This window comes from Anabrus simplex, chromosome 2 (assembly GCF_040414725.1).
Source record: "Anabrus simplex isolate iqAnaSimp1 chromosome 2, ASM4041472v1, whole genome shotgun sequence".
In the NCBI taxonomy this organism is placed as follows: Eukaryota; Metazoa; Arthropoda; class Insecta; order Orthoptera; family Tettigoniidae; genus Anabrus; species Anabrus simplex.
Genome location: NC_090266.1, coordinates 43,075,298 through 43,101,814, shown reverse-complemented (window position 1 = coordinate 43,101,814; position 26,517 = coordinate 43,075,298). Strand labels below are relative to the sequence as shown.

Here is a 26,517-nt window from a genome sequence, read left to right as displayed (position 1 = left end):
AAACTTAGAAATAATTATATGAAAGACAACCAGGCAAAACATAACGCATTCAAATACCAAAACCTGAAAATAAAACTAATGAACACAACCAAAAGCATTGCCTTTTTGAAGGAATGCCTTTCAAACAACTTAACACCAAAATTTCTCCAATAATACAATAACAAACATAGACAAACCAATCAGACACGCAAAACACAAAACAGGACTAATAAAATCTGGTTAAAAGAAAAGATTAAATTCCTACATTGCAATTTTAAGGTAGTCATTTTTTAATGCAGTAATGGCTTTATCAAAGGTGATGCTGGTTTTCTCTGTGATGTCATTAATATTGTGATTAGGATTGGCGTATTGGTCCAGAGAAATATAGAAATCTTCGGTTATGTTGAGCAGGTAGCCTTTAGAATTTATGTTTAATATTGTCATGTCATAATTGATGTCTGTGAAACTATGCTTGAATTCTTCTATATGCTGGCCTATTGATGAAAAATGGTTATTTTTTACTGCGTTTATATGCTCGTTGTAGCGGATGGCGAAGTTTCTGCTTGTACGTCCAATATAACTTGTGTCGGAGTTGTTGCATTTGATATGTTAAACTCCTGATTGGTCATATTTATTGTTATTGTTGCTGTCCTGGTGTGGTGTATGTGGTTTTAAATGCTATTTTCAGGTTGTGCTTCTTGAAAACATTAGTTATAATGTATATGTGGGTATTGTTGAAGGTAAATAAGGCGTATAATCTTTCTTGGGTTTGTCAGTTTTTGTTAATTTGGTTTTAGACTGGTATTTTACCTTGTGGATGATTTTGTTGACCATTTCTTTGCTGTATCCGTTATGTTTGGCTATGTCATGGATTAATTTTAATTCGTTATTTAGATCTTCTGTTGCCATTGGAATATTAATGGCTCTGTATACCGTGCTGTAATAGGCTGCTGTTTTATGTGTGTTGGGATGAATAGAATCGATTCTTATGGTATTTGAAGTGTGTGTAGGTTTCCTGTAGATTTTGTAAGATAAGTAGTTGTCGTGTCTGGTTACTGTCTGGTCCAAGTAATTTAAGGTATGGTTATATTCAGTCTCTTTGGTGAATTTAATCTGGGGATCCAATCTGTTAAGTTTGTCTAGTATAGTATTTGCGTCGGTGGATCTATTATCTATGATTATAAAGATATCGTCAACAAATCTGCACCAAAAGTATATATTATCTATTTTATTGATTGACGTATGTTTTAGGTAGTCTATATAGATTTCTGCTAATATTCCGGCGGCAAGAGATCCCATAGGTTGTTGTTGTTGTTGTTGTTGGTATATGGTATCATGGGATTTGAAGTAATTCTTATTATTGCAAATTCAAGTAAATTCATGAATTCATCTATTTCTGAGGTGCTCAAGTTACTGGGGTTTTTAAAATTGGAAATTGGAATCTGTTATTTTGATTGTTTGATAGGAATGTTAGGATGCATGCTTGTTATGTCAAATGAAGCAAGGGTATGGTGTTGTTCGATTTTTAATTCTTTGGTTTTTTTTTTGCAAAAATCTATAGAGTTTTGTATTGTTTTGTTTGCTAAAATTGAATAATGCTTTTTGAGAAATTTTTGAATGAACTGCAATTGTTTATATGTTGGACTGGCTCTATAGTTTATGATCGGTCTTATGGGTACATTTTCTTTGTGTATTTTAGGGTAGGCTTTTGCGGTTGGTAATTGAGGGTTCAATGTTATGAGATTTGCAGATTCTGTTTCAGTGAGAAGAAAGTGTGTATTCTTGAGTAGATTTTTTAGTTCCTCTGTATGTTGTTGGTAGGATCTCTGCATTTGATTGAAAACGTGTTGTCTTGAAAACAGTCTTTAGTCTTCGTTATGTATTCATTCTTATCCATAATGACAGTAGTGTTGCTTTTGTCGGCTTTTGTTATTAGTAGATTGCCCCGTTTTATTTTGTTTTCAAGTTTATTTAAATGTGATTTATTGGTGGTATTAATGTTTAGGTTATTATTATGAATGTTATTCATGTATTGCAGGATCTTTTTACTGATTTACTGATTTTACTGTTGTTCCTTATTCTCCGACTTTACACACCGATTTTCATTAAATTCTGTTTACCCATTTTCTCGTGACGGCGCTGATATGATCTTAGCAACAAAAATCCATATTCATAAATATCTCTATATCAAGCTCGATAGCTGCAGTCGCTTAAGTGCGGCCAGTATCCAGTAATCGGGAGATAGTGGGTTTGAGCCCCACTGTCGGCAGCCCTGAAGATGGTTTCCCATGGTTTCCCATTTTCACACCAGGCAAATGCCGGGGCTGCGCCTTAAGCAAGGCCACAGCTGCTTCCTTCCACTTCCTAGACCTTTCCTATCCCATCGTTGCCATAAGACATATCTGTGTTGGTGCGATGTAAAGCAAATAGCAAAAAACAAAACAAATCTCAGTTATCATAGCCATTACGGTCAAAATGTAAAAGACATAAATGATCGGAAATAATACTATGTAACTTTATTTATATAGTAATTGTCAATAAGGCCACTGATAACACAAATATTCGAGAATTAAATTTTGGGCCTTCCCCTAAACTACCATTTTGCTCAACGTGAGTAAAGTTATTTATGGCCTAGATTGTAGCGACTTATTCCCCGACTTTACATACCGATTTTATTTACGATGGGACAACTAATAACAAATATTTGAGAATTAAATTTTAGGCCTTCCCGTAAACTACCATTTCTCTTAGCGTGAATAAGATTATTTATGGCGTAGATTGTAGTGACTTATTCGCCGACTTTGCATACATATTTTAATTAAGATAGGACCACTAATAACATAAATATTTGAGAATTAAATTTTAGGCCTTTCCCTGAACTACCATTTCTCTTTGCATGAAAAAGATTATTTATGGCCTAGATTGTAGCTACTTATTCCCGGACTTTACATACCGATTTTCATTAAATTCTCTTCAGCCGTTTTCTCGTGATGCGTGTACAGACAGACAGACAGACAGATGGACAGACAGACATTACGGAAAATTAAAAAATGCATTTCCTTGTTACTATGGACATGACTGATACAGAAATACCATCCGTTTTAAATTTTGAGCAATGTACAGACAAAACTCTTATTTTATATATAGATAAAAACTCTTGTCATTACCCTACTATTAATCACCTTTATTTTAATAATTTCATCAATAAGAGATCCATATTTTACCAACATACTTACCAAAACTATGGATCTTATACCTATTGATCTAATACATAATTCTCTAAATAGAGAAGCCACCCCTCATTTAATCAAACTTTATAATAAACCCACCGGGCGAGTTGGCCGTGCGCGTAGCGGCGCGCGGCTGTGAGCTTGCATCCGGGAGATAGTAGGTTCGAATCCCACTATCGGCAGCCCTGAAGATGGTTTTTCGTGGTTTCCCATTTTCACACCAGGCAAATGCTGGGGCTGTACCTTAATTAAGGCCACGACCGCTTCCTTCCAACTCCTAGGCCTTTCCTATCCCATCGTCGCCATAAGACCTATCTGTGTTGGTGCGACGTAAAGCCCCTAGCAAAAAAAAAAAAAAAATAATAATAATAATAAACCTAACCACCTAATTACCTCAATGTTGGTAAACTATTTATTTCTTACTTTAATCGTAATTGTGAAAATCACAAACATCTTCCAAGGTCCTTTACGACAAAAATGTTAATGGCCAAACCTATACGAGTAGCACACCCTTTACTTAAAATTGCTAACAATGCCTTAGTAGACCTTCCAGCCCCTTCTAATATTTCCGCTTGATGAAACTTTGGATCCCTCCTCGGCCTTTGTTTAATAATCCAAATTGCCACTGGACTTTACTTAGCTATACACTATACCGCAAATGTAGATCTAGCTTTCTCTAGTGTAGCTCACATCTGCCGTGATGTCAACTATGGCTGACTCATACGTACCTTACATGCTAACGGTGCATCCTTTTTCTTTATCTGCCTTTACCTTCATGTGAGTCTATTTATGTAACCACTGTAAGTGAAAATAAAAGTATTGAATAGGTGGATTAAATTAAAACACCTTTATTGTTGTTGAACTGTACTTTTTCAATACGGACCAAAAATGAGATTTATAACATGTAATAAAGTGCTAGGATGCCGATTTGATCAGCACCCTCTTATAAGTGGTGTAGTTATGCCATAAGATGCTAGATTGCATCACAAATCAAGTAGAAAAAAGTATAATGTTTGTAATTCCTTATGTCATTAGATGGCACTGACATAACTTCATTTTTGCTAGTTTACTTGTCGATTTTGAGCGTATGATCTGTGAGCGCTTGACGTCTATGATCCTCCTTGTTTGTTTATGTCCGCGGGTTGTGATTTGTTTTCAATAATTTTACGTTCTAACTGACGCATTTGAGTTATTTATCGTAATATATTAACTTTATTATTATGTTACTGCAGTTATAGTTAGCAATTTATTTAGGTCGTAGTAATGTTGTAAATAGTACATTTATCACAACAAGGCATGTCGTCACGTAGGTCTAATTCGGGAGAGGTAATTGGGGAACTTTTGGGTTGCTTTGGAGATGTAAGCGACTCTAATTTTAGTGAAAGTGATGATTATTATGTTTTTGGGGTCTTCAGATAGCGCACCAGAGAATGATGGAGCCGTGCTGTTGGCGAATGGGCTTACAACATTTCGTGCAATGTCAAAGAGTTATAGTGAGAGTGCTAATGAAAATGACAGTGACAGTGCTAAAGAAAATGACAGTGAATTTTGTGATTCTTGGACTGAATGCATATTCTCTGAAAGTAATGTTGTCCATCCCCACCATTTTTATCAAATTCCAGCACCAAAACATGTAGGCCTACCTCAGTCTGATGCTCCACCCATACAATATTTCAATCTGTTTTTCACACTTTCATTCCTGACACTATTAGTTGATTTTATATGTTGTTCTGATCTTCTGAACTGTTCTGTAGTAACAGATACTGCTACTAGACATAGTTCTCTAAAATGATTACTATTACTGTCCCAAAATTCATAAAATATCCAATCGTTGACAGGTTACACTGTAGGTGTCTTTCTCTCCACATGTTCAATGTTTTTGGAAATTAGTTTATAAATTGGAAAGTAGACCTACATTAACAATATAAATTGGTATATATGATCGCAGATAAGAGTTAAAATTAAATATCATCACTTAGACACTTTGGGCCGATTGCAGAAACGGTATTTAGACAATGTCTACGGTTAAACAATGCCTAAGCATGGCTGCCGCATTGCAGAGACATTATTTATCACTTAGACACTGTCTAAAGCCGATGTTTAACCGGTCATATTTAAACACTGCCGAGAGCACTGTTTAACCTCAAATGAGAGGAGTGAATCACAATCAGAGGTTATGTACCATGAAATATGTCATTTTTATTATCATGTTGTGACGATTCCGGGAAGAAAGGTTAGTCCGACTGCCTCTCTGTGGGTCGCCCGCTGCTAATTCGCAGCTATTCGTTTGACATGCATGGGGAGATAATCATAAAATAAGGTTTCGCTTTATGACAGACTAGTTTCTTGAGACTGACAAAGTGACAGTCCGGTAACTGTCAGCTTGAATACAATTCTTGGCAACCGATATATTTTATTATGTACATGGGGTAATTTCCATGGAATTATAGGTCACTTCGACTACATACATAACAGAATTACGTGTCCCGATTGTCTGAGGGCTGTCACATACATCAACCGGGAGGGATTCACTTATATTTACTGCCAAGTAAACACACACAGTAGTGAAAACTAAAATTAGGTTGTATGGGATTTATATATATATATATATATATATAATCGTATAAGTTTTCGGCAACTATCAGATAGGAAAAGGCAAGTGGTGGTGATTATCGTTTAAAGAGGACTGGGGAAGAAGAGCCGTGGCCATAATAACAGCCCAAGTAGATATGCCTAGTGTAAAAATAGGGAAACTGCGGAAAACAATCTTCATGGCTGTCGATGATGCGTTTCGAACCTACGATCTCCAGAATGCAAGCTACATCTATATGGCCCATACAACACACTCGGTTACACATTATTATTGCTTATCTTCTCTTCGTCGAAGCTACCATATTTATGAATAGATTACACTCACTGTAACAACGCTATAATGAAAGCTACACTACCCCGTACGGTGGCGTGTCGCTTTAGTGTCGATAATATTATGAGATTTAATTTCCACCGAAAGCGATACTCTTATCTGTGGGCAAGTTATGCTCAACCATATTTGAGTAATGTGTAGGAAGACAAACAGCTGACTGGCGTTCGGCGCGCGCACCGACGAATTTCATTGGTTGCGACAAGCAAAGAGTTGCATGAAAGATACTTCAGTCTTCATTTTCAAACCAAAATTGAAACTTTAAGGGATGTCTAGTTAAACATCGACTGAACATTGTTTATGCAATGGAAGATTGTGAACGATTTAGACGTTGTTTAGGTAGGCGATGACTAAGGCTTAAAACTAGTCATCGTTTCTGCAATCGGCCCTTTGGATTTAGTGTAAAACGTGCTAATTAATTTCAAATTATGTTTTCCTTTTCTTAAATAAAAAATTAGTAATATTTTTGTGCACAATATTCCACGAAATTGGTTTTTTGAAATGCAAGTCATATGTTTATATTCCTTGGAGTGTATCAAGCCCACATACCAAATTTTACCTCCTTATCTTTTAAAATGAGACGTAAATAAAAATTTTAATATATTGATGTAAAATCAATTGAAACATGCTTGGCATTCTATGCATACGATGACCTATTATGAGTCGGCATCCAAAGGGTTAATTAATAACTTTTAACATTTGGTTAGGCTTCTAAATTTCTCCTTATCTCAAATTTATTATCAGTTTTCTTTTATAAATTTAATCAGTGGAGTTACATTTGATAGCGCCTCCTATAATATGAGGTTGGCGTGACTGCTTCTTCCCGGTGAATTTTACTGTTGGTCCATAGCTAAGCAGGAGTGTGAATTTTCATATTTTTTTCCCCCTTAAGTACCAACTGCTTGCTTCACCCCCGGCTGCCACCCCGGTTTTTCCCTGATGTCATTTCCAGGAATCTTGCGTGCCGTAATTTCGTTGTCCTAAATATCACTTCGCCCTCAGGTTGGGGACTTTCCATTGACTCGGAAATAACCATTCCCTTCCCTTTCCAACTTGGCAATAATTTCTGAGAAAACTAATTTTGCTGGCCATTGTGTTTCCTAATCTCTAGTAGAGACAAGGGTCTGGCCAGTACTTACAATACAGTGTAAGATATTCTGCTTAGCGAATGTGAAATATATTCCTTAATAATAAATTACAATTTAATGATGCAGCTGACACCCCCATCAGGGTACTATATATATATATATATATATATATAGAGAGAGAGAGAGAGAGAGAGAGAGAGAGAGAGAGAGAGAGAGAGAGGTGGAAAAGTAATAAATAAATAAAATTCAAAATATCCCGTGATTTCAAACCCATGAGTTTATATTCGACAGACAAGAATTCTCAGCTACTGCAGTGTTTAGGACGCTTCCCATTATGTCATCTTTAGTACCCAATGTTGTTCAACTCTCGCTGATGAATCCATAACAAGAGGTAAAACATGGATGAATATTAACAAAATCCAAAATTGTGTAGTAGTTGCTGGTAGCGTGTTTATTCATTTAACATGAAGTATATCGATTAACCTCTTAAATCAGCAATTCATCTGTTGTTTTCATGATCACCATCAGAATGTACAGTAATTATTCCCTTGAGAAACTAATAAAGTGTTCTGTTCTCTTTTTAGGAGGAAAAGGAGTTATGTGCTGAAACTGCTCGTTTTGAAGAGTTTGTGGCGGGATTCGTAGACCGGTGTTTCCAGGTGATAACCAACTGTGATCCTTCCAGCCGTTTTGATGCCTTTTCTCTTAGAAATGGTTCTTCGGAACCATCATTTGAGCAGTCTTTATTTTTGGTCTTCTCAGGTTTATTGTCACAGACTTCTAGTTGCATTTTTAAGGTAAGTTTTAAAAGTATAGTTTGAAACAAAGGTATGATGTGCCCATGTTTTTAGAACTGTAACTTCTGACAAGTTCTTATGACTTACCCCCATTTGTTATCTGAGGGCATTTACAGTTATGTGTTGGGCTTTTTCCCCCTGTTTATGCACTGTAATATTTGACACTACGTAGATAATTATAATCAGATGAGGAAGATAGACATATATCATTACTTTTAATTAACATGTAAACGTTAGTTTTAACATGAACGAGTCCTCTTCTATAGATATATAGTAGAAACTCAATTATCTATAAGGGGTTTTGGCTGATGACTTGGTGAATATTAGAGCGCCTTCGTGGTTCAGGCGTTAGCGCGCATGCCTCTCACCACTGTGTTCCATGGTTCAAATCCCGGTCACTCCATGCGAGATTTGTGCTGGACAAAGCAGAGGTGGGAGGGCTTTTCTCCTCGTACTCCAATTTTTCCTGTCATATTTCATTTCAGCAACACTCTCCAATATCATTTAATTTCATCTGTGATTCATTAATCATTGTCCCAGAGGAGTGCGACAGGCTTCGGCAGCTGGCACAATTCCTATCCTTGCCGCTAGATGGGGGCTTCATTTATTCCATTCCTGATCCGGTTGACTGATGGGGGAGACACACTGTGGATTTTCATTTTCATTTCACTTTGTGAATATTAGAGTAGATGGTAACAGAATGAAATGACAAAACAGTTACTGTGTGGTGCTCTTATCAACAACTTTAGCAACTATTATTGGTTCTGAAAGGAGAATTTTCTGGCTGCAGTCTTCAACGTACCACTGATGCATTCCAGTGTCCAGCTTATGGATTTTGGCCAGTTTAATTTTTCTCTGAGCTTTCATATTGCTGTCAGTGTTTTGCATTTTTCGGCAGCACATTTGATATAGTTAACTGTCGTTCGTCCGATACCATAAATTGGTGCGATGCCTGTAGAACTTGCACCTTTTCTTAGTTATTCTATTTTCTGGAGTTATCTGAACACTACTCGTATAGATTTTTTTGAATATTTTAGTGGCTCAAGTCAAGCTGAAAACAGCACAGTGCATAAAATAATGTTGGAGTGTGGCAACAAGGTTCAGAAACAGGCGTTGTACTTCGAACAGTCACACTCACCACACTAGTTGTAAAACAAGTGTTTACTAGAATATTGGGAAACGTATGGGATACTATAGTGGAATAACAGAGTGGAAGGAAAAGAAGAAATTGCAAACAGAATGGAAAACAACTCTAAAAGAAGATGAAGTGGAGTGCAAGCGATTGCTGAAGAAAAGCCCAGAGCTGTTCACTAAAGTAATAAGAGATGATCTGAACAATAGAAAGGAACTATGTAATTAACTGAGTGGAGTGGCTGTGCCTGTCAACATGCTGCAGCTCGGAAGGCGAGTGGGTTTGAACTGTACCATCGGCTCTCCTGAGAATGTTTTTTCTGTAGCTCCCCATTTTCACTTTCAGGCAAATGCTGGTACATTTGTATTCATAGGCTGCAGTGGATTCCTTCCACCTCCTTAAACAAATTTCATTCACCATCTTTAATTTCATCGCCATTAAGTATGTGGTGACCCTGCCATCCCGTGGGAAAGCACTGCAATCAGCCCCCCTCGTATTGGCAGGAAAATCATAGTTCAACAACAATAAAGGTGTTTTAATTTGTTCCACCTATTCAATACTTTTATTTTCACCTATAGTGGTTACATAAATAGACTCTTAGTTAAATGGGACATGTTTCGCCCTCAATTAAGGGCATCTTCAGCCTAAATACAATCATCAAGAATACAACTAATATTAAAAGTGGAAGCTGAAAGTTTAGCCAGTTGTTAAAATTCGGAACATAAAAATGTGAAAAATGATACAATATATAAAGATGCTAATAGAAAACTGTCTATGATTAAACTATAATCTTGTCGGAGATTAAAACTTCTTCCATTAAAATTCGAATTAAAAACAGTTCATTTAAAATATTAGTGGAAAACCAAAGTGGTAATAATATAAAGCCAACGACATGAGGGCATGAACACAAGCATAAATATGATTGTCATAAATACAATCTTTCCAAGGCCGCTGATGAAATTCGTCAGCATAAAGTGAGACAGAAGCATCTGTTGAAAAATTGTAAGTGGCCCTTAGCACCGGTAGGTAATACAATTGGCTGAAACCTTGCCAGGAAATGTCAGTAGATGCAGAAATAATATTTTATGTTAGTGGAAGTTGTTATTTGTTATCTACTGTTGTGTTGGTTGCTGCCCTTCTGTTGGCTCTGAGTCTGGTGTTGTAACTGTGACAGTTGACAGTTACAACACCAAACTCAGAGCCAACAGACATTTTATGTTAGTTGGCTTTACAATATTATTATATTGGGCTCTACATTCATCATTTTAAATTCCTTTTTTCTCTTATTCAGTTACAGACAACTCACAATTCCTCCCACGGTTGAACAATGCACCAATGGGAACATTAATCGATAAGAATGGCACAATATTCCAAAATTTTCATCAGATGAGCACTAATGAACAATACCAACAATATGTTTCCAACATACATGCTTTAAACCTATTAAACATTACAGTCCAACCATGCTTCTTTCTAAAGCAATATTCAAATACTACATGATCGACTTTAAGCACGGTATGTAGGATGCTAAAAGGTTTGTTTATCACCTATTCAATACATATAAATTTTATAAATTAGGAATTTATTATTGATTCATCTTGAGACATGTTTCGCCCTTCATTGAGGGCATCATCAGTCAAATTATCACCTCAAGGCAAAAAATCAGGTATCTGGTTAGTAGTTGACATGCACAAATTAATACATATTATTAATACAAATACAAAAATTAAGTATGGGAAATAGTTGTACAAAAGTGACGGTTGAACATATAGGTTTATAGATGAGAAGTCAGCACCAATGCGTAAAATTAAAATAGTAGAGTTTGGCAGTGGTGCTCTGGAGAACAGTTGACGCAATCATAGGAAAATATAAAGTTTAAAAATATTTACATTATAACAATTAAGGGAGAAAAGGTGTAGTGTTCGGCGTCAATGTTTGTAACCAAAAATTAATGTCAAAGGTTGGTAACTATACAATATTTACATTGTTCAAATGAACAGTTGAGATAAAGTTTTAAAAATATTTACATTATAACATTCAGCGTAAATGTTTGTAATAAAAATAATGTCAATGGTTGGTAACTATATAGTAATTACATTATCTAATTGAACAGTTGAGAATTTACAATTATATACATAATTACACAAGAGCAGCTTGGTGCGCAAGGATAAAAAATTCTAGTACCAAGTGCATCCTGATGTTTTAGAGGTAGGAAGAAGGAATGAGCATTGACTTTTCAGAAATATGTAGAGCGGTTTATTTTAGTTAAAATCACCGGGGGTAGGGAAATATTTCATAGCCAAATGAGGTTTTATAGGCATCAAGCTGAAAGTTGTCTGGTTGCAGCACCGAGATCGGTGCGGAGACTGGTCAGTGTGGATGGAGATTCATGGGTATTCCGTGCGTTTGAATGGCAACAATGGTGACAGTTATTAGTGGGTAACTGCTAATTAGGAAAATGTTGCAGGTTGAAACTTTCGCTTATTCTTTTAGTTGACTTCTGTAGCATCGAATGTGATGTGAAGACATCGGTGTGAGATGCCGGTGAGACAAATTGATATTGTTCCGTGGAATAAAGTATGGCGGACTTCAGGATGAAGTTATTGTTTTTTTACTGGTCTGGTGAGATAGAATAGAGTTGCTTGTGTTGTGAACTGCGGTGGAGAGATTAGAATGTGTACGGCAATTGGAGAGTCAGAGCGTTGTAGCTGGGGTGAGGCATCTTCTCATTCTGACTGCGAAGAGGAGCCGTAGTGGCACGCCATATTCGTGCCGATGTGCGCTGGGTTCCGGCGTGTTGTTGAAAGTTGTATTGTATGAAGTGGAAGTTATCTGTAATTGAGATGTTAATAGTATTAGTTGGTGTGTAAGAAAGGTTTATGGTAAGTAATGAAGAGTGAATGTTATGTTACCTACCTGATGTGTCGCTGAGAGGTAATTGTTGATGAGTATTGGTGGACTATGAAGGAGGCTCAGTCGGTAATACGCACATGCGGTTAGCAATGGCGGCGGGACGGGTGGAGAGCTTTGGGGGGAGGGGCATGGGCGGAGTCATGCGCAAAGGTTAGCTGTCAGAATGGAGGAAGGTAGAGTGGAGGGGCGAGCTTGTTGTGTATTGGGAGTGCAGGTTGATGTGGTGTTGGTTAATTATAAAAAGAGGGGGGGTATATGGACTCGAAAGTTACGCGGATAGTATTGATGCCTTTTTGTTAATGCGATGAATGTTATTTGCTTGTGTTGGGTGTTGTTGTGTTTTTGAAGGTCGAGTGGTTCTTATTTCTACCAATCTGAAAAAAGAACTTGATTACATAAAAGATATTGCCAGGTTCAATGGCTTCAACACCAACATGATCAACAAGATCATCAACAAAGTAAAACTAAAATTAACAACAAAACTTTCCCCAATAAAACCCAATAAACACAAATACGCAACTTTCACATACACTAATCCAGTCATCCACCAGATAGCCAACCCCCTAAAAAAGCACGAAGTCAACATTGCTTTCAAAAGGCAGAACACGAACCAGAACATATTTTTCAACCAGAACTCTGTCAACCCAAGAAGAAACCACTACGCTGGCTCAGGTATTTACAGACTCACCTGTTCACAGTGCAACTCCTCGTACATCGGACAAACTGGCCGAAGCTTCCAAACCCGTTATTAAGATCACTACAATGCCCAAAAACATAATAAATTTTCCGCAATGAGCACCCACGTGAGGGACACTGGCCACCACTTCACCACAATAGAACAAGACTTAACAATCCTAAAAAAAGTCGAGAAAGGCAAACTAATGACTGAGTTTGAGAACCTATACATCTATCTAGACCATCACTTCAACAAAGATAAGAACCTCAATGAGATAATAGATTTAAAAAACCCCCTTTATGAACAAATTCCCACCTTACTACAAAAAATAAATTTTCAAGGCAACAACTTGTCTAAAATCTTCAATACCACATTAACTAACTCACCCAGCACGTCGACAATTACCCCCCTACCCCCCACCTCCTCCTTTCCGACCAATTCCCCCACACACAACGACAGCAAGCCTACACATCCTCCCACCCAAGCACCTCCCCCTCCACCACGACCCCACCGATACAACACTAGAAATAAGAACCACTCGACCTTCAAAAACACAACAACACCCAACACAAGCAAATAACATTCATCGCATTAACAAAAAGGCATCAATACTATCCGCGTAACTTTCGAGTCCATATACCCCCCCCCCCCCCTCTTTTTATAAACCAACACCACATCAACCTGCACTCCCAATACACAACAAGCTCGCCCCTCCACTCTACCTTCCTCCATTCTGACAGCTAACCTTTGCGCATGACTCCGCCCATGCCCCTCCCCCCAAAGCTCTCCACCCCTCCCACCGCCATTGCTAACCGCATGTGCGTATTACCGACTGAGCCTCCTTCATAGTCCACCAATACTCATCAACAATTACCTCTCAGCGACACATCAGGTAGGTAACATAACATTCACTCTTCATTACTTACCATAAACCTTTCTTACACACCAACTAATACTATTAACATCTCAATTACAGATAACTTCCACTTCATACAATACAACTTTCAACAACACGCCGGAACCCAGCGCACATCGGCACGAATATGGCGTGCCACTACGGCTCCTCTTCGCAGTCAGAATGAGAAGATTCCTCACCCCAGCTACAACGCTCTGACTCTCCAATTGCCGTATACATTCTAATCTCTCCACCGCAGTTCACAACACAAGCAACTCTATTCTATCTCACCAGACCAGTAAAAAAACAATAACTTCATCCCGAAGTCTGCCATACTTTATTCCACGGAACAATATCAATTTGTCTCACCGGCATCTCACACCGATGTCTTCACATCACATTCGATGCTACAGAAGTCAACTAAAAGAATAAGCGAAAGTTTCAACCCGCAACATTTTCCTAATTAGCAGTTACCCACTAATAACTATCACCATTGTTGCCATTCAAACGCACGGAATACCCATGAATCTCCATCCACACTGACCAGTCTCCGTACCGATCTCGGTGCTGCAACCAGACAACTTTCAGCTTGATGCCTATAAAACCTCATTTGGCTATGAAATATTTCCCTACCCCCGGTGATTTTAACTAAAATAAACCGCTCTACATATTTCTGAAAAGTCAATGCTCATTCCTTCTTCCAACCTCTAAAACATCAGGACGCACTTGGTACTAGAATTTTTTATCCTTGCGCACCAAGCTGCTCTTGTGTAATTATGTATATAATTGTAAATTCTCAACTGTTCAATTAGGTAATGTAATTACTATGTAGTTACCAACCATTGACATCATTTTTATTACAAACATTTACGCTGAATGTTATAATGTAAATATTTTTAAAACTTTATCTCAACTGTTCATTTGAACAATGTAAATATTGTATAGTTACCAACCTTTGACATTAATTTTTGGTTACAAACATTGACGCCGAACACTACACCTTTTCTCCCTTAATTGTTATAATGTAAATATTTTTAAACTTTATATTTTCCTATGATTGCGTCAACTGTTCTCCAGAGCACCACTGCCGAACTCTACTATTTTAATTTTATGCATTGGTGCTGACTTCTCATCTATAAACCTATATGTTCAACCATCACTTTTGTACAACTATTTCCCATACTTAATTTTTGTATGTGTATTAATAATATGTATTAATTTGTGCATGTCAACTACTAACCAGATACCTGATTTTTTGCCTTGAGGTGATAACTTGACTGATGATGCCCTCAATGAAGGGCGAAACATGTCTCAAGATGAATCAATAATAAATTCCTAATTTATAAAATTTATATGTATTGAATAGATGATAAACAAACCTTTTAGCATCCTACATTCAGTATCTTCAATACGGATAACAATGATTTTTATCACTTTAACCACGGTTCCGGTTTTGTAACAATATACTTATGATAGTGACCATAACCACCTCTGAACGAACCAGCTATAAAACCTTCAACCTAATGTTCATCCATAAGTTGGAGAAGCCCCAATTCACGCTGTGATCAATCTCTAGTAAATACAGTTGGAGAAGCCCCAATTCATGCTATGATCAATCTCTAACTAATATGTACACATTTGCATAAACTTTCATCCATACAATAAGATAAATCCTATCTACACTTTGGGCGTTGTCATGTAAAATAAAATAATTTTATTTGCTTCCTGTTCACAAATTTTGTCTTTCAGTTAATGTACATATTGTAAATATGTAAATATCACCAAAAACACAACTTTGTAAGAAGCACAAGACCATTGCATTTAGTATTTAGTATTAATTTAAGTTTAGTATTAAGTTCCAATGTTAATAGATTTAAGACTTGACCTTAAGGTTAGTATTAGGCTGCAGATGCTCAAAACTAGGGCGAAACATGTCCCTAACTAATGTTTATAATTCATGTAGAATTTAACCACTACAAAATATAATAGTATTGAATAGGTGGACACAGTATTTTATTCAAGAAAGAATTTTACTTATTGTATCTTCAATATGGAACAAAATGAGATTAGTTACTTGTAACTCTTCTTATTGACCGAGAAACTGCCAGGTTCTTCAAGTCGTCATTCGAATCCCAGAAGTGCCTTTTAGAAGGCATGATATTGTAGCCACTGACACACAGAATGGCAATGAAGCAGCGTATTTCTTCTGCTGTTATCTTTGGGTCCTGATAATTAAAAACTAAATGCATGACGTCAGGTTTCCTCCACTAAATGTTCTATGAATTCTTCGTCTATAAACAATTCAAAAATTTCAATGACTGAAAAGTGTTCATATCTTGAATAATCTAGAATGGGAATGCAGTAGGTATATCGATGTAGAAATCGGCTCCTTTTTCCCATTGCGTGTCAGGAGTTTCCCTCTCAGCGACCCATTTGATAACATTTTCAGATATTGGGGTAGATATAATTTCAGGTAAAGCTGCCTCTAGTGTGGTGGGCTGTACCGATGGGCTGTACTCGTTTTCGTCTACACCTGTTTTGTCTTTGTTGGATAACTTGATTTCAGCCTTAGCCAGTAATTGACGAGACGTTAGGTTGTCAGCTAAACCTCCTTCATCCTCATTTCCAGAATCCTCATCTGTGTCTATATTTGGTATTGGTGGTTCAGTAAACACATCACCGTCAATATCATCATTGTAAATTATGTCCAGTGCTTCCTAAAACAATAAAGCAAAATATACGTCTTACTGAGTATAATCGCCTAGTGTTACCATATGGTAAGCTTGAAATTCGCAAGCCATAGCTTGACATGTTTTTAGTAAAATCATTTGTAATGGTCATATAATGTATATTACACTATACAAATAAGTATATTACCAAAAAATAATCCATGTAATAGTTATAAGCTTATAAAAATGCACTTACTTGAAGCGGATGTCCATTTTTGCTGCACATTCAGCGATAGCAATTTTTGAACTGTTTATATGTAACAAACACGTCAATGAGCGTTACATTGTCGTAAGCGCGGTTCCCTTACAGAGCGATAAGTAGTGGTACCAATCGACCAGCACAACTGTTGAAAGTACAGTAACAGCTTTAGTAATATGTTACAAGTGTTACCATAGGGTAATGCTAGGCCTTAATGGGTTAAGGTGGTTTTTGGGCGATATTTGAATTTACTGATTATTCTTTCAATAAAGGCTTCATTAAATCCATTAAATTTTGCTATAGAACAAATGATGTTCAGTTCCTTATTTAAGTTTGTTCTGGGCATCGGAATCCTGAATGCACGATCTACCAAGCTATTATATGTAGCTGTTTTTTGTGTTTGAGGATGTAAGGAGTCATTTCTTATGGTAGTAGCCGTTTGAGTGGGCTTTCTATAAATACTATATGTACATTAAATGAAGAGGGAAATCTATTTATTGTTAGGTTCAGGAAATTAATAGTATTATTTATCTCTGATTCTAAGGTAAATTTGATGTCACGATCGATACTATTAAGGTTTTTAAAGGTGGATGGCACATCTATAGAGCGTTCATCCGGGACATCCATCCAGCGTCAAACTGGATGTAGTTTTAAAATCAGATATACAGAACATGTTAGTGTTATAAAGCATCACCGATTTTCTGCAGTTGGCAAACATATGAAAGAATTTAAACATAACTTTACTAAATAGATAAAGATCTTGAGGTATTAGAAGTTCTAAATAAAGGTCCTTTAATAGATGTTACTGAAAACGGCTATATTCATTTAGATCAGTATTTTAATTCAAACCTAAACTTCAAATGATATCTCTGAGAAACCAAAAATCTTGTTCGATTTTCTTATTGTATTTTTCAAAAATATTAAAATTCCGAATAATAGATCTGTCTTTCATATTATACGTAATACCTTTTCACGCCACACGCTTTCACCGCATCACCCTCCCTAACTTCCCCTTCTTCCCTTCCTCAGACCTCCCCTCCTGCTCCTCCTCCTTCCCTCTCCCTTCCTATCCCAACTCTAGCTGCTTCTCTGACCCAAGGTTGGCCATCACGCTCGGTTCCTCTTCACCATGCTTCAGAGCTTTGCCGCCCAAGGTGAATCTCATTCAATTATAGCCCAAGCTATTTTTCTCTCATTTATTTAAACTTTTATAAATATCTCCTTTTTATACTGCAGATCCCGCATTGAACTGCAAACATCTTAAGAACCTTGGTTCAAAAGTTGCTCTCCACCGCACACATTATGTTACAACATGAAAACAATAGATCACAGGCAACAGCACAGCCGTGATGTAACACTGACTTCAAACCTCTCAGAGGAACATCTTATGCAAATTGAATATTGTAATTCTGGTCAAAAAGTGACAAAATCTTTACTCAAATAAAATATTCATTATACTTCTACTCAATACTAGTCAATAAGTGATATCATTTAATGAAGAAAAAAAAAATGTGACTAAAAATTCGAACTTTTGACTTCCAAGTTCATCTCGGACTTAAGCAAAGTTTTAAAGTGTTATGTGTATTTTAAACATTTATGTTTGTTGAGTTCCTAACTCGTGTTTGTACGATCAGATTGCTTACTCACCCTCCATGGGTTGTTCTGATAATGACTGTCAAGTTTTGAATTTGTGATTGATAATTTATTCACTATTTTATTCCCCATTTTACTCTTATTCAAGCATGATGTTGTAATATTTTGTGTAATGTGTATGGTTGTATATATGTACCTATGCTTATTTCTCACATTTTAGCTGAAGATAACGCTAAATAGCGTTGAAACTAATCCCAAGTAAATATGTTGTAACTAAACCATTATTACATTTATTTGTATTGAAAAGGTGGACCCCTTAATTTACCTCTCTTACGTTCTCAATTCAGGATGGATATAAGATGAAATTCTTAAATTTAAATTCACCAATCTACTACGAGAATACTTCCCAAAACACTGCCTTACATGACAGGTTATAACTGGCGTAAGAAAGTGCAAATATTAAAATCTCAAGATTTTAATCCCAAGTAGGTATCGATTTTGAAGGTCATAGATTTACTTTACAATAGCTTGACATAATTCATCTATAACTCTAAGTCTTCCCTTATTAGGCTTGTTGGTGATGATTAGCAGATGCAAGCACAGGAAATTAAGACAATCTGACGATAGATAGCACCTCAGTCGAGAGCAAAAAGTCGCTGAAATTCAGTCTAGCCTATCCCATATATCGGTGTCTAACTCCGGGTAGCTACCTAGCGCTTACATGGAGGTGGTAGCGTGCAAGCCAAAGTACCAGCTGATTTAGACCCCCAGATAGTTTACCTCTCGCGTAGCTGCCATCCAGTTTATCAGCGGATGGTTGGACTGGCCCCAAGAAGGATGTGCAGGTTGGAAATAAACAGAGTTAAAAATGGCTGTGGAAGTAAGGAGAAATTGAAAGAACCTACTAGGATATTGAATCTATCAAAGAAATCGGCTAAGGATAACATGATGGCAAGCATAATTTGCAGTCATACAAATTTTAGTGAAAAATGGAAGGGTATGTATAGATACCTTAAGGCAGAAACAGGTTCCAAGGAAGACATTCCAGGAATCATTAATGAAAAAGCAGACTGTGTATGCAAGGACCTTCAAAAGGCAGAAGTATTCAGTCAGCAGTATACAGGGGGAAACAAAATTTGCCCACTCGGGCGTGGCAGCGCAACTCCTCACGTGCCAGCAATAAAAAGTGTCTCTCACAAAAGATCGTCCTGCGAGTATATCCGGCAGAAAAAAGACATTGAAGGGGGTTAGCATGCAGATGGTCGAGGGGTCTATCCTGGGTTGCAGCGTATGTTTTTTTATTTCGTAAATGTAGACCAGGTGGTATGGTATCTGGCATCTTAATTCATCAACAGCGATTGCAGCGGGTCCTCTAGAAACCATTTGCACTTACATACTACGATCCTAGAAATGGACGAACAATCATTTTCATTGGGTTGCATCCGGGAGATAGTAGGTTCGAATCCCACTATCGGCAGCCCTGAAAATGGTTTTCCGTGGTTTCCCATTTTCACACCAGGCAAATGCTGGGGCTGTACCTTAATTAAGGCCACGGCCGCTTCCTTCCAATTCCTAGGCCTTTCCTATCCCATCGTCGCCATAAGACCTATCTGTGTCGGCGCGACGTAAAGCCCCTAGCAAAAAAAAAAAAAAAAAAAAAAAAATTCATTGGTTAGCTTTGAAAGACGCCCTTTCCACATCATGGGAGTGAATTTATTTGAACCGTCTCTCCCCATTTACAATCACTCCATTATCTCACAATTCTCCTCCACTGCATCCCTCCTCCTTCCTTATTTCCAATCACTCCAGTTATCTCACCATACATTATTTACAACTACTCTACACTATTCCACCAGCTAACTTACAATAAACTTTCTACCTTCACGCTACCCCTCATTACTCACTATGACATCATCTTCCAACTTATACAAATCAAATACAAGCAGCAATAATCATACATACCACCAAATCACTCCACCTTCAGATCTTTACCAACCATACTCCATTCATCTTCCAGCTAAATCCTTCTCGCCTTTCATTGAATATCATCATTCTTTACACACCACCAACACAATCTCTTAATCATCCTCCACATTAAAATTATACCACCACTACTTCTCCTTCAATAATTACCATACCATATCTATAACTTAATCACTCTTATCCCAACGACAATAATTACAAACAGCACTACAATTGCACCATTAACTTACCCACTCTTAGCCACCACCACTCCAATCACATTTCCTCTTCATATTCCACTACCTCCCTTATCATATTACTTACAATCACTCTATACTCTTTCACCAACCAACTATTCCTTTTATTTTCCACCATACTCATCCATCTCCACCCTCTTAACCCTCATTCATTACTCACTCTACCAGACAACTATTTACATCACTCCGTACCAAGCCTCCAACACACTCGCCACAGTTTTATTACTTAACCCATTAACCACTCCTCACCACCCTTGTCACCACACAAATTTGACAAACACTTATCATCTTACTTACTAACATTATTAACTTTTTACTTCTCGTTAATACACCCTCCTCACTTTTATTTCCCCCTCCCCGTAAATCCTTTAGGCTCCTGCTTCTCCCTTTGTTCCAAACAACTTTTTTAATAGAGTTCCTCCTTCAGACCTTCGGATTCACTCTGCATGTGTTTTTAGAGAGTCCTCAAAACCAGACTCTTCTCTTACTTCCCTGTCTATTTCCCCGGCTACTTCTCTCACCACTTCTTTACTCCACTCGCTGCTTCCCTTTGTTCTTCCCTGTTCACCATGTCCGTCTTCTCTCTCTCCAGCATTGTGTTCTTTTACCTGTCTTACCTCCGATCTCAACACTATACTAACCTCACTGCTTCCATTTGTTCTTTCCTTATTACCATGCCCGTCCTGTCCGGCACTGCTTTCTTTTACCTGCCTTTCTTCCACTCTCGTCCCCCTCAATTCTTCCTGCTTCTAGTGCCCGTAATTTCATCACAGACCAGTATCTAACCCAACTCCCATTGGTTACCACTAATTGCTGTCCCCTAATGTGTGCTCTTAATCCTTGGAGTCTGGCCCTCTCTAAATGTTTCTTTTGGATTTTTTGATTCTTATTACCATTTCTTCCCATGTCTCTCTTAATCCAAATTCTTTCACCCTGTAAATTACCCGTGTTTCTTCTCACTATTTCAGCCATCAGTGTAGATAACAACTTCACTTTTATAGCCCTGTAACCATTCGCTTTACCAATCCTTCCCGCATCATCTGTATCAACTTCGCTGAAGTTTATTTTCATTTTGTTCTGAATGACGTCCACAACTTTGTAAATAGTCCCTACTTGGTCCTCCCGATTTTCTTCCGGCTCTCCATAAATAAATAAGCATTTCTTCCTGCACTTCTGACTACAATCTTCTATTTCTACTTCAGCTTCAACACCTCCTCTACCATGTTTCTTATTTTCTCTCTCTGTAACACCATTTCTCTCTTGTTATTTCCCACATTGGTCCTGTTTTCGTCTGTTATTTCCGTTATCCATTGCCTCATATTTTTGAACTCCTTCACTTCTTCCCGTATCATACTTTTAATCTGTTCAGACGGGAAAACTTCCTCCACAACCTTCTTTACCACTCTTCTTATGACTTCTACGTCTTCCCAGCTCATGTTGCCACTGGAAATCGGCCCTGGGTTTACTTCCACGCCCCCTTTCACTAACAGTACCATAATCACCGCTGCCACCATCATCATCTCACCCTTTATTCCCATTGCCACTTTACCTCCCTCTCTTTTGTCTGTTTCCTTCTTCCTTCTCCCCTGCCATCTTCCGATACCTGCCCGATATTGTTCCGCACTAATCATCTTCCTCACCACTCTCCATTTCCCTCTACCGGGCGAGTTGGGCGTGCGCGTAGAGGCGCGCGGCTGTGAAGCTTGCATCCGGGAGATAGTAGGTTCGAATCCCACTATCGGCAGCACTGAAAATGGTTTTCCATGGTTTCCCATTTTCACACCAGGCAAATGCTGGGGCTGTACCTTAATTAAGGCCACGGCCGCTTCCTTCCAACTCCTAGGCCTTTCCTATCCCATTGTCGCCATAAGATCTATCTGTGTCGGTGCGACGTAAGGCCCATAGGAAAAAAAAAATTTCCCTCTTGCACTCACCGCTCACACTCCACCCTCGCTCTACCGGCACACTCGACCCAGCACGTCCGCACCCGATGCTTGCTTAGGCTAGACCGGGGGTCTTATCATTGAGTGCTCTTGGTCAGGAGAAGGTGGGCTCGAACCCTGCACTCGGCAGTCGTGGATGATTTTCCATGTTTTGCCATTTTCACACCATGCAAATGTACTTTAATTAAGGCCATGGCTGCTTCCTTCTTTTTTTTTGTGCTAGTTGCTTTACGTCGCAGACACAGATAGGTCTTATGGCGACGGTGGGATAGGAAAGGCCTAGGAGTTGGAAGGAAGCGGCCGTGGCCTTAATTGAGGTACAGCTCCAGCTTTCTTCTAATCCTAGTGCTTTGTCATACTTGTGTCACTGAATACCTTCCATGTATTAATGCGACAATGATCAACTCAAAAGGAAATGGCCAAAAAAATCTATTGTAGCAGTGGAAATCTCCAAGCAGTGAGATTTTGGGGACTGTCTTTTCCACCCACAAGCTTGAATATTTTATTGCTTAGATATCAATTCTAAACAAAATTACTTACTGCTTTCTACTTGTTTGTTTCAGATCGCTCTGAAAAAACTTATTTCCTTCATCAAGGGCAACGTTTTTGAGCTCGATGTTTCTGGAGAGTACTTGGCGATCGTGTGTCAAGCTTACGTGCGGGTAAGTAGGCTATGTGTATTTAAGATGTTTATCAAAGATTTACGACTAATAAATTTGTTAAGTAAACATTTTGAAGAAACAACCTGCTCTTCGCTATAAAGGGTGACTGTATTATCTTCATCATTATCACTTTGGCTGCCACAGGGGTACTAAGTACCGCCGACAGATGTTGTTATGACTTATGCTGCAAGGTTAGCAGATCGCTGAGCTGTTGACTTCGTTATGCTAGCGTACTGCTGTGGCTTTGCAACAAATCCTAGCATGCTTGGTTTCCAAATTATATTGTTTATTTCTTATTAGCCTTGCCTCCTTTTATTAGCAATATGTGAGTATTTGTCCAACTTGTTTAGCCATGCTTTTTGGTGCGCTGGGTTAGCTAACTTGCAAGCTCGGGATTCGGGAGGTAGTGAGTTTGAGTCCGTACTGTCGGGGAACCCGTTAATGGTTTTCTGTGGTTTCCCATTTTCACTCCATGCTTATGCTTACCTTATCAATATGCCACAGCAATTCCTTCCAAATCCTTGCATTCATACTTATTTTCTAAGCTGATACCTGATGCTTAACCCTTAGCATTAATATGAGCATATTTGCATTTCTAAATTGCTATGGATTTTACGCACGGTCTGCTCATCTGTGGAATGTTCTACCATCTGAAGTAAATCTGCTTACTCTTCCTCACTTCCTCCATGCAGTAAAGAAAATGTATATGTAAATAGAAACCCATGTGATGTATATAACTTGTATAAATTAGAATTTCAGGAGTGATGTCTGCAAAGACAGTTGAATGTTGGCAAATGTGTATGTGTGCGGGTGTGAGAGTGTTTGTGAATGAGTGTGTATACAGCGGTATGAGTGGGGGTATAAAAAGACTGGGTTTTCTTACTCTCAAATATAGCATAAATCAAGATAATTATTATTCTATGTGTACAGTGTTTGGAGTGTAAATATGTACATTTGAAATTATCTACACATGTGTAAATATTCAGTAGTGTTTATGTAAACGTACGTATGGGGATGGAGGCACTTCCGTGTATGTGGGGCTTGCCCTTTCTCCATCTGCCACACCTAGATTGTACGTATATAATTTAAGGAAAGTAAATAAATAAATTAATAATAATAATAACAACAACGACGACGACAAGATCATTAATTGAAAACATAGCAACATAGCTACGAATAAAGAGGAAATAATTTATAGAAGTACATGTTCAAGAAAAATATGGGTTTATTCATAAAATTTCTCCCACAGAAAATAATAAATCTCACCTTTTACAGTATCTACAATACTTGTGTTGATGTAGGCCTTTGTGGTCTATGTCTGCCTTGAGAATGTTTACTGCAGGGTTGGCGAAACATGGCACCATCACTTGACAATCCTACTCTGCCGTGGGGAAATGCTAGTGAACAAATCGTGGCACAGTCTTTGCATATAGTGAGTACCATCAAGCAACACAACCTTCTAATACTGCTACAGTAGATTGTACCACTCTGGCCTTCTAGCCAAAACCATACGGTGAACTTATCCGCTGAGCCACGGCTATACCTAAGTCTGTGAAGATTCTCTGCGAAACGTAAAGAATTTCTCCTTATTTTCTTGATACTGCAGAAGCCTAAAAGGCCTTTATCATGACTGTAAGTATGGGCCATGAATGCACCGTTGGTAACAAGTGTAAATATGTAAATCAAGACTGAGGGTACCTAAATTGTTGGTATATTGCACATCTGTAATTTGTCAATTTTGGAGATATTTATGAGTTTTTTGAAGCGGCAAGATGACTTGGTATCAGATGATGATTGTGATTGTTGTTTTGTTTAGGATGTAAATTCGCACGGTTAAACTTATGGTAAATCGTCCTATTTGTGGTATGAAATAATAATAATAATAATAATAATAATAATAATAATAATAATAATAATAATAATACTGACCTGCATTTAGGGCAGTCACCCAGGTGGCAAATTCCCTATGTTGTTTTCCTAGCCTTCTCTTAAATGATTTCAAAGAAATTGGAAATTTATTGAACATCTCCCTTGGTAAGTTACCTATTCCAATCCCTAACTGCCCTTCTTATAAATGAATTTGTCCTCATGAATTTCAACTTTATCTTCATATTGTGATCTTTCCTACTTTTCAGGGGTTAATACACCTTGGGAGTGGCGACCCCATCGTTCTAATAGCCTATATATGGTTCATTCATTAGATCCCTGATCCGGTCAAAGACTGGAAAACAGGTTGCAGGTTTCATTTTCAGTAATAATAATAATAATAATAATATTAATATTATTTTGCTTTTTTGTCCCATTACCTACTATTACAGTTTTTGGAAAAGCCAAGCTGACAGAATTTTGTCCCACAGGAGTTCTTTTACGTGCCAGAAAATCTACCGACACGAGACAGTCTCATTTGAGCACATTCAAATACCACTGCACTGAGCCAGGATCAAACCTACCAAGTTGGGGTCAGAAATCCAGCGCCTCAGCAGTCTGAGCCACTTGGCCTGGCAGTGATATGAAAACCTGGCATGCTACCCAGATTCATTTTCAGGGGTTAAATAGAAGCAGGTAAAGTAATGAAGCAATACTTTCGGAGTCTCGTCAGCCTGTGATCGTCGCCTTGAGAGAAAGAGTTTGATCATGCTCTACCGAGATATTTACTGTATTTCTGCAAGTATTTTGCAGATGATGCCCATTAGGTGAGCTGGTGCTGCTGATGGAAACAGATGGTGCTAGCAGAGGAGAGGGATAATGTAGAAGGGGAAAGGTTGGTTTGTTTATTTCTTCTTTTTTCTTTCTTTGTGGGGCCTCTGGAGAGGCCTGGTGCAGGTCTTTTGATTTGATGCTGTGTAGGCGATCTGTGCGTCTGTGAGGATGGGGCCCTACCTAAGATGAAATATAATGCTGAAAACATCGCTTTAGGAATTAACTAATGAAAGTTAAATTCTCCGATGTGACCGGGAATCAAACCTTGAACCAACGGCCAGTATGCTAACTATTTAGCCATGGAGCCGGATTTTATTCTTCTGAAATGAGTAAATATATACACTGGAACCTCGATATTTCAAATCATCTCGGGAGAGAAATTTTATTTGGAGTTATCCAAATTTCAAGTTACAGAAAATACCATTTTTGATCATGCTGTTGTTGTTTGAGTCACCCGTCCATAGACTGCTTTGATGCAGCCCCCATGCCACCCTATCCTGTGCTAACCTTTTCACTTCTACGTAACTATTGAATCCTACATGTGATCTAATCTGCTTTTGATATTCATACCTTGGCTTACCCCTACCATTCTTACCACCTACACTTCCTTCAAAAACCAACTGAACAAGTCCTGGGTGTCTTAAGATGTGTCCTATCATTCTATCCCTTCTTCTCGTCAAATTTAGACAAATCGGTCTCCTCTCACCAATTCAATTCAGTATCTCTTCATTTGTGATTCGATCTATCCATCTAACCTTCAGCATTCTTCTGTAACACCACATTTCAAAAGCTTCTATTCTCTTTTGTTCTGAGCTAGTTATCGTCCATGTTTCACTTCCATA

The 26,517-nt window shown here is 38.0% G+C and overlaps 1 protein-coding gene across 1 annotated transcript in view; it reads left to right on the top strand.

Annotated features, from left to right (window-relative positions):
• The window catches only part of LOC136863441 (proteasome activator complex subunit 4A), a 1,047,550-nt gene that overhangs the window by 358,781 nt on the left and 662,252 nt on the right, over positions 1-26,517 (top strand). Inside the window, exons 11-12 of the mRNA XM_068225934.1 lie at positions 7,802-8,014; positions 22,877-22,975. Of these exons, the coding sequence (XP_068082035.1) occupies positions 7,802-8,014; positions 22,877-22,975 (312 nt within the window). The remainder of the gene's footprint in view (positions 1-7,801; positions 8,015-22,876; positions 22,976-26,517) is intronic.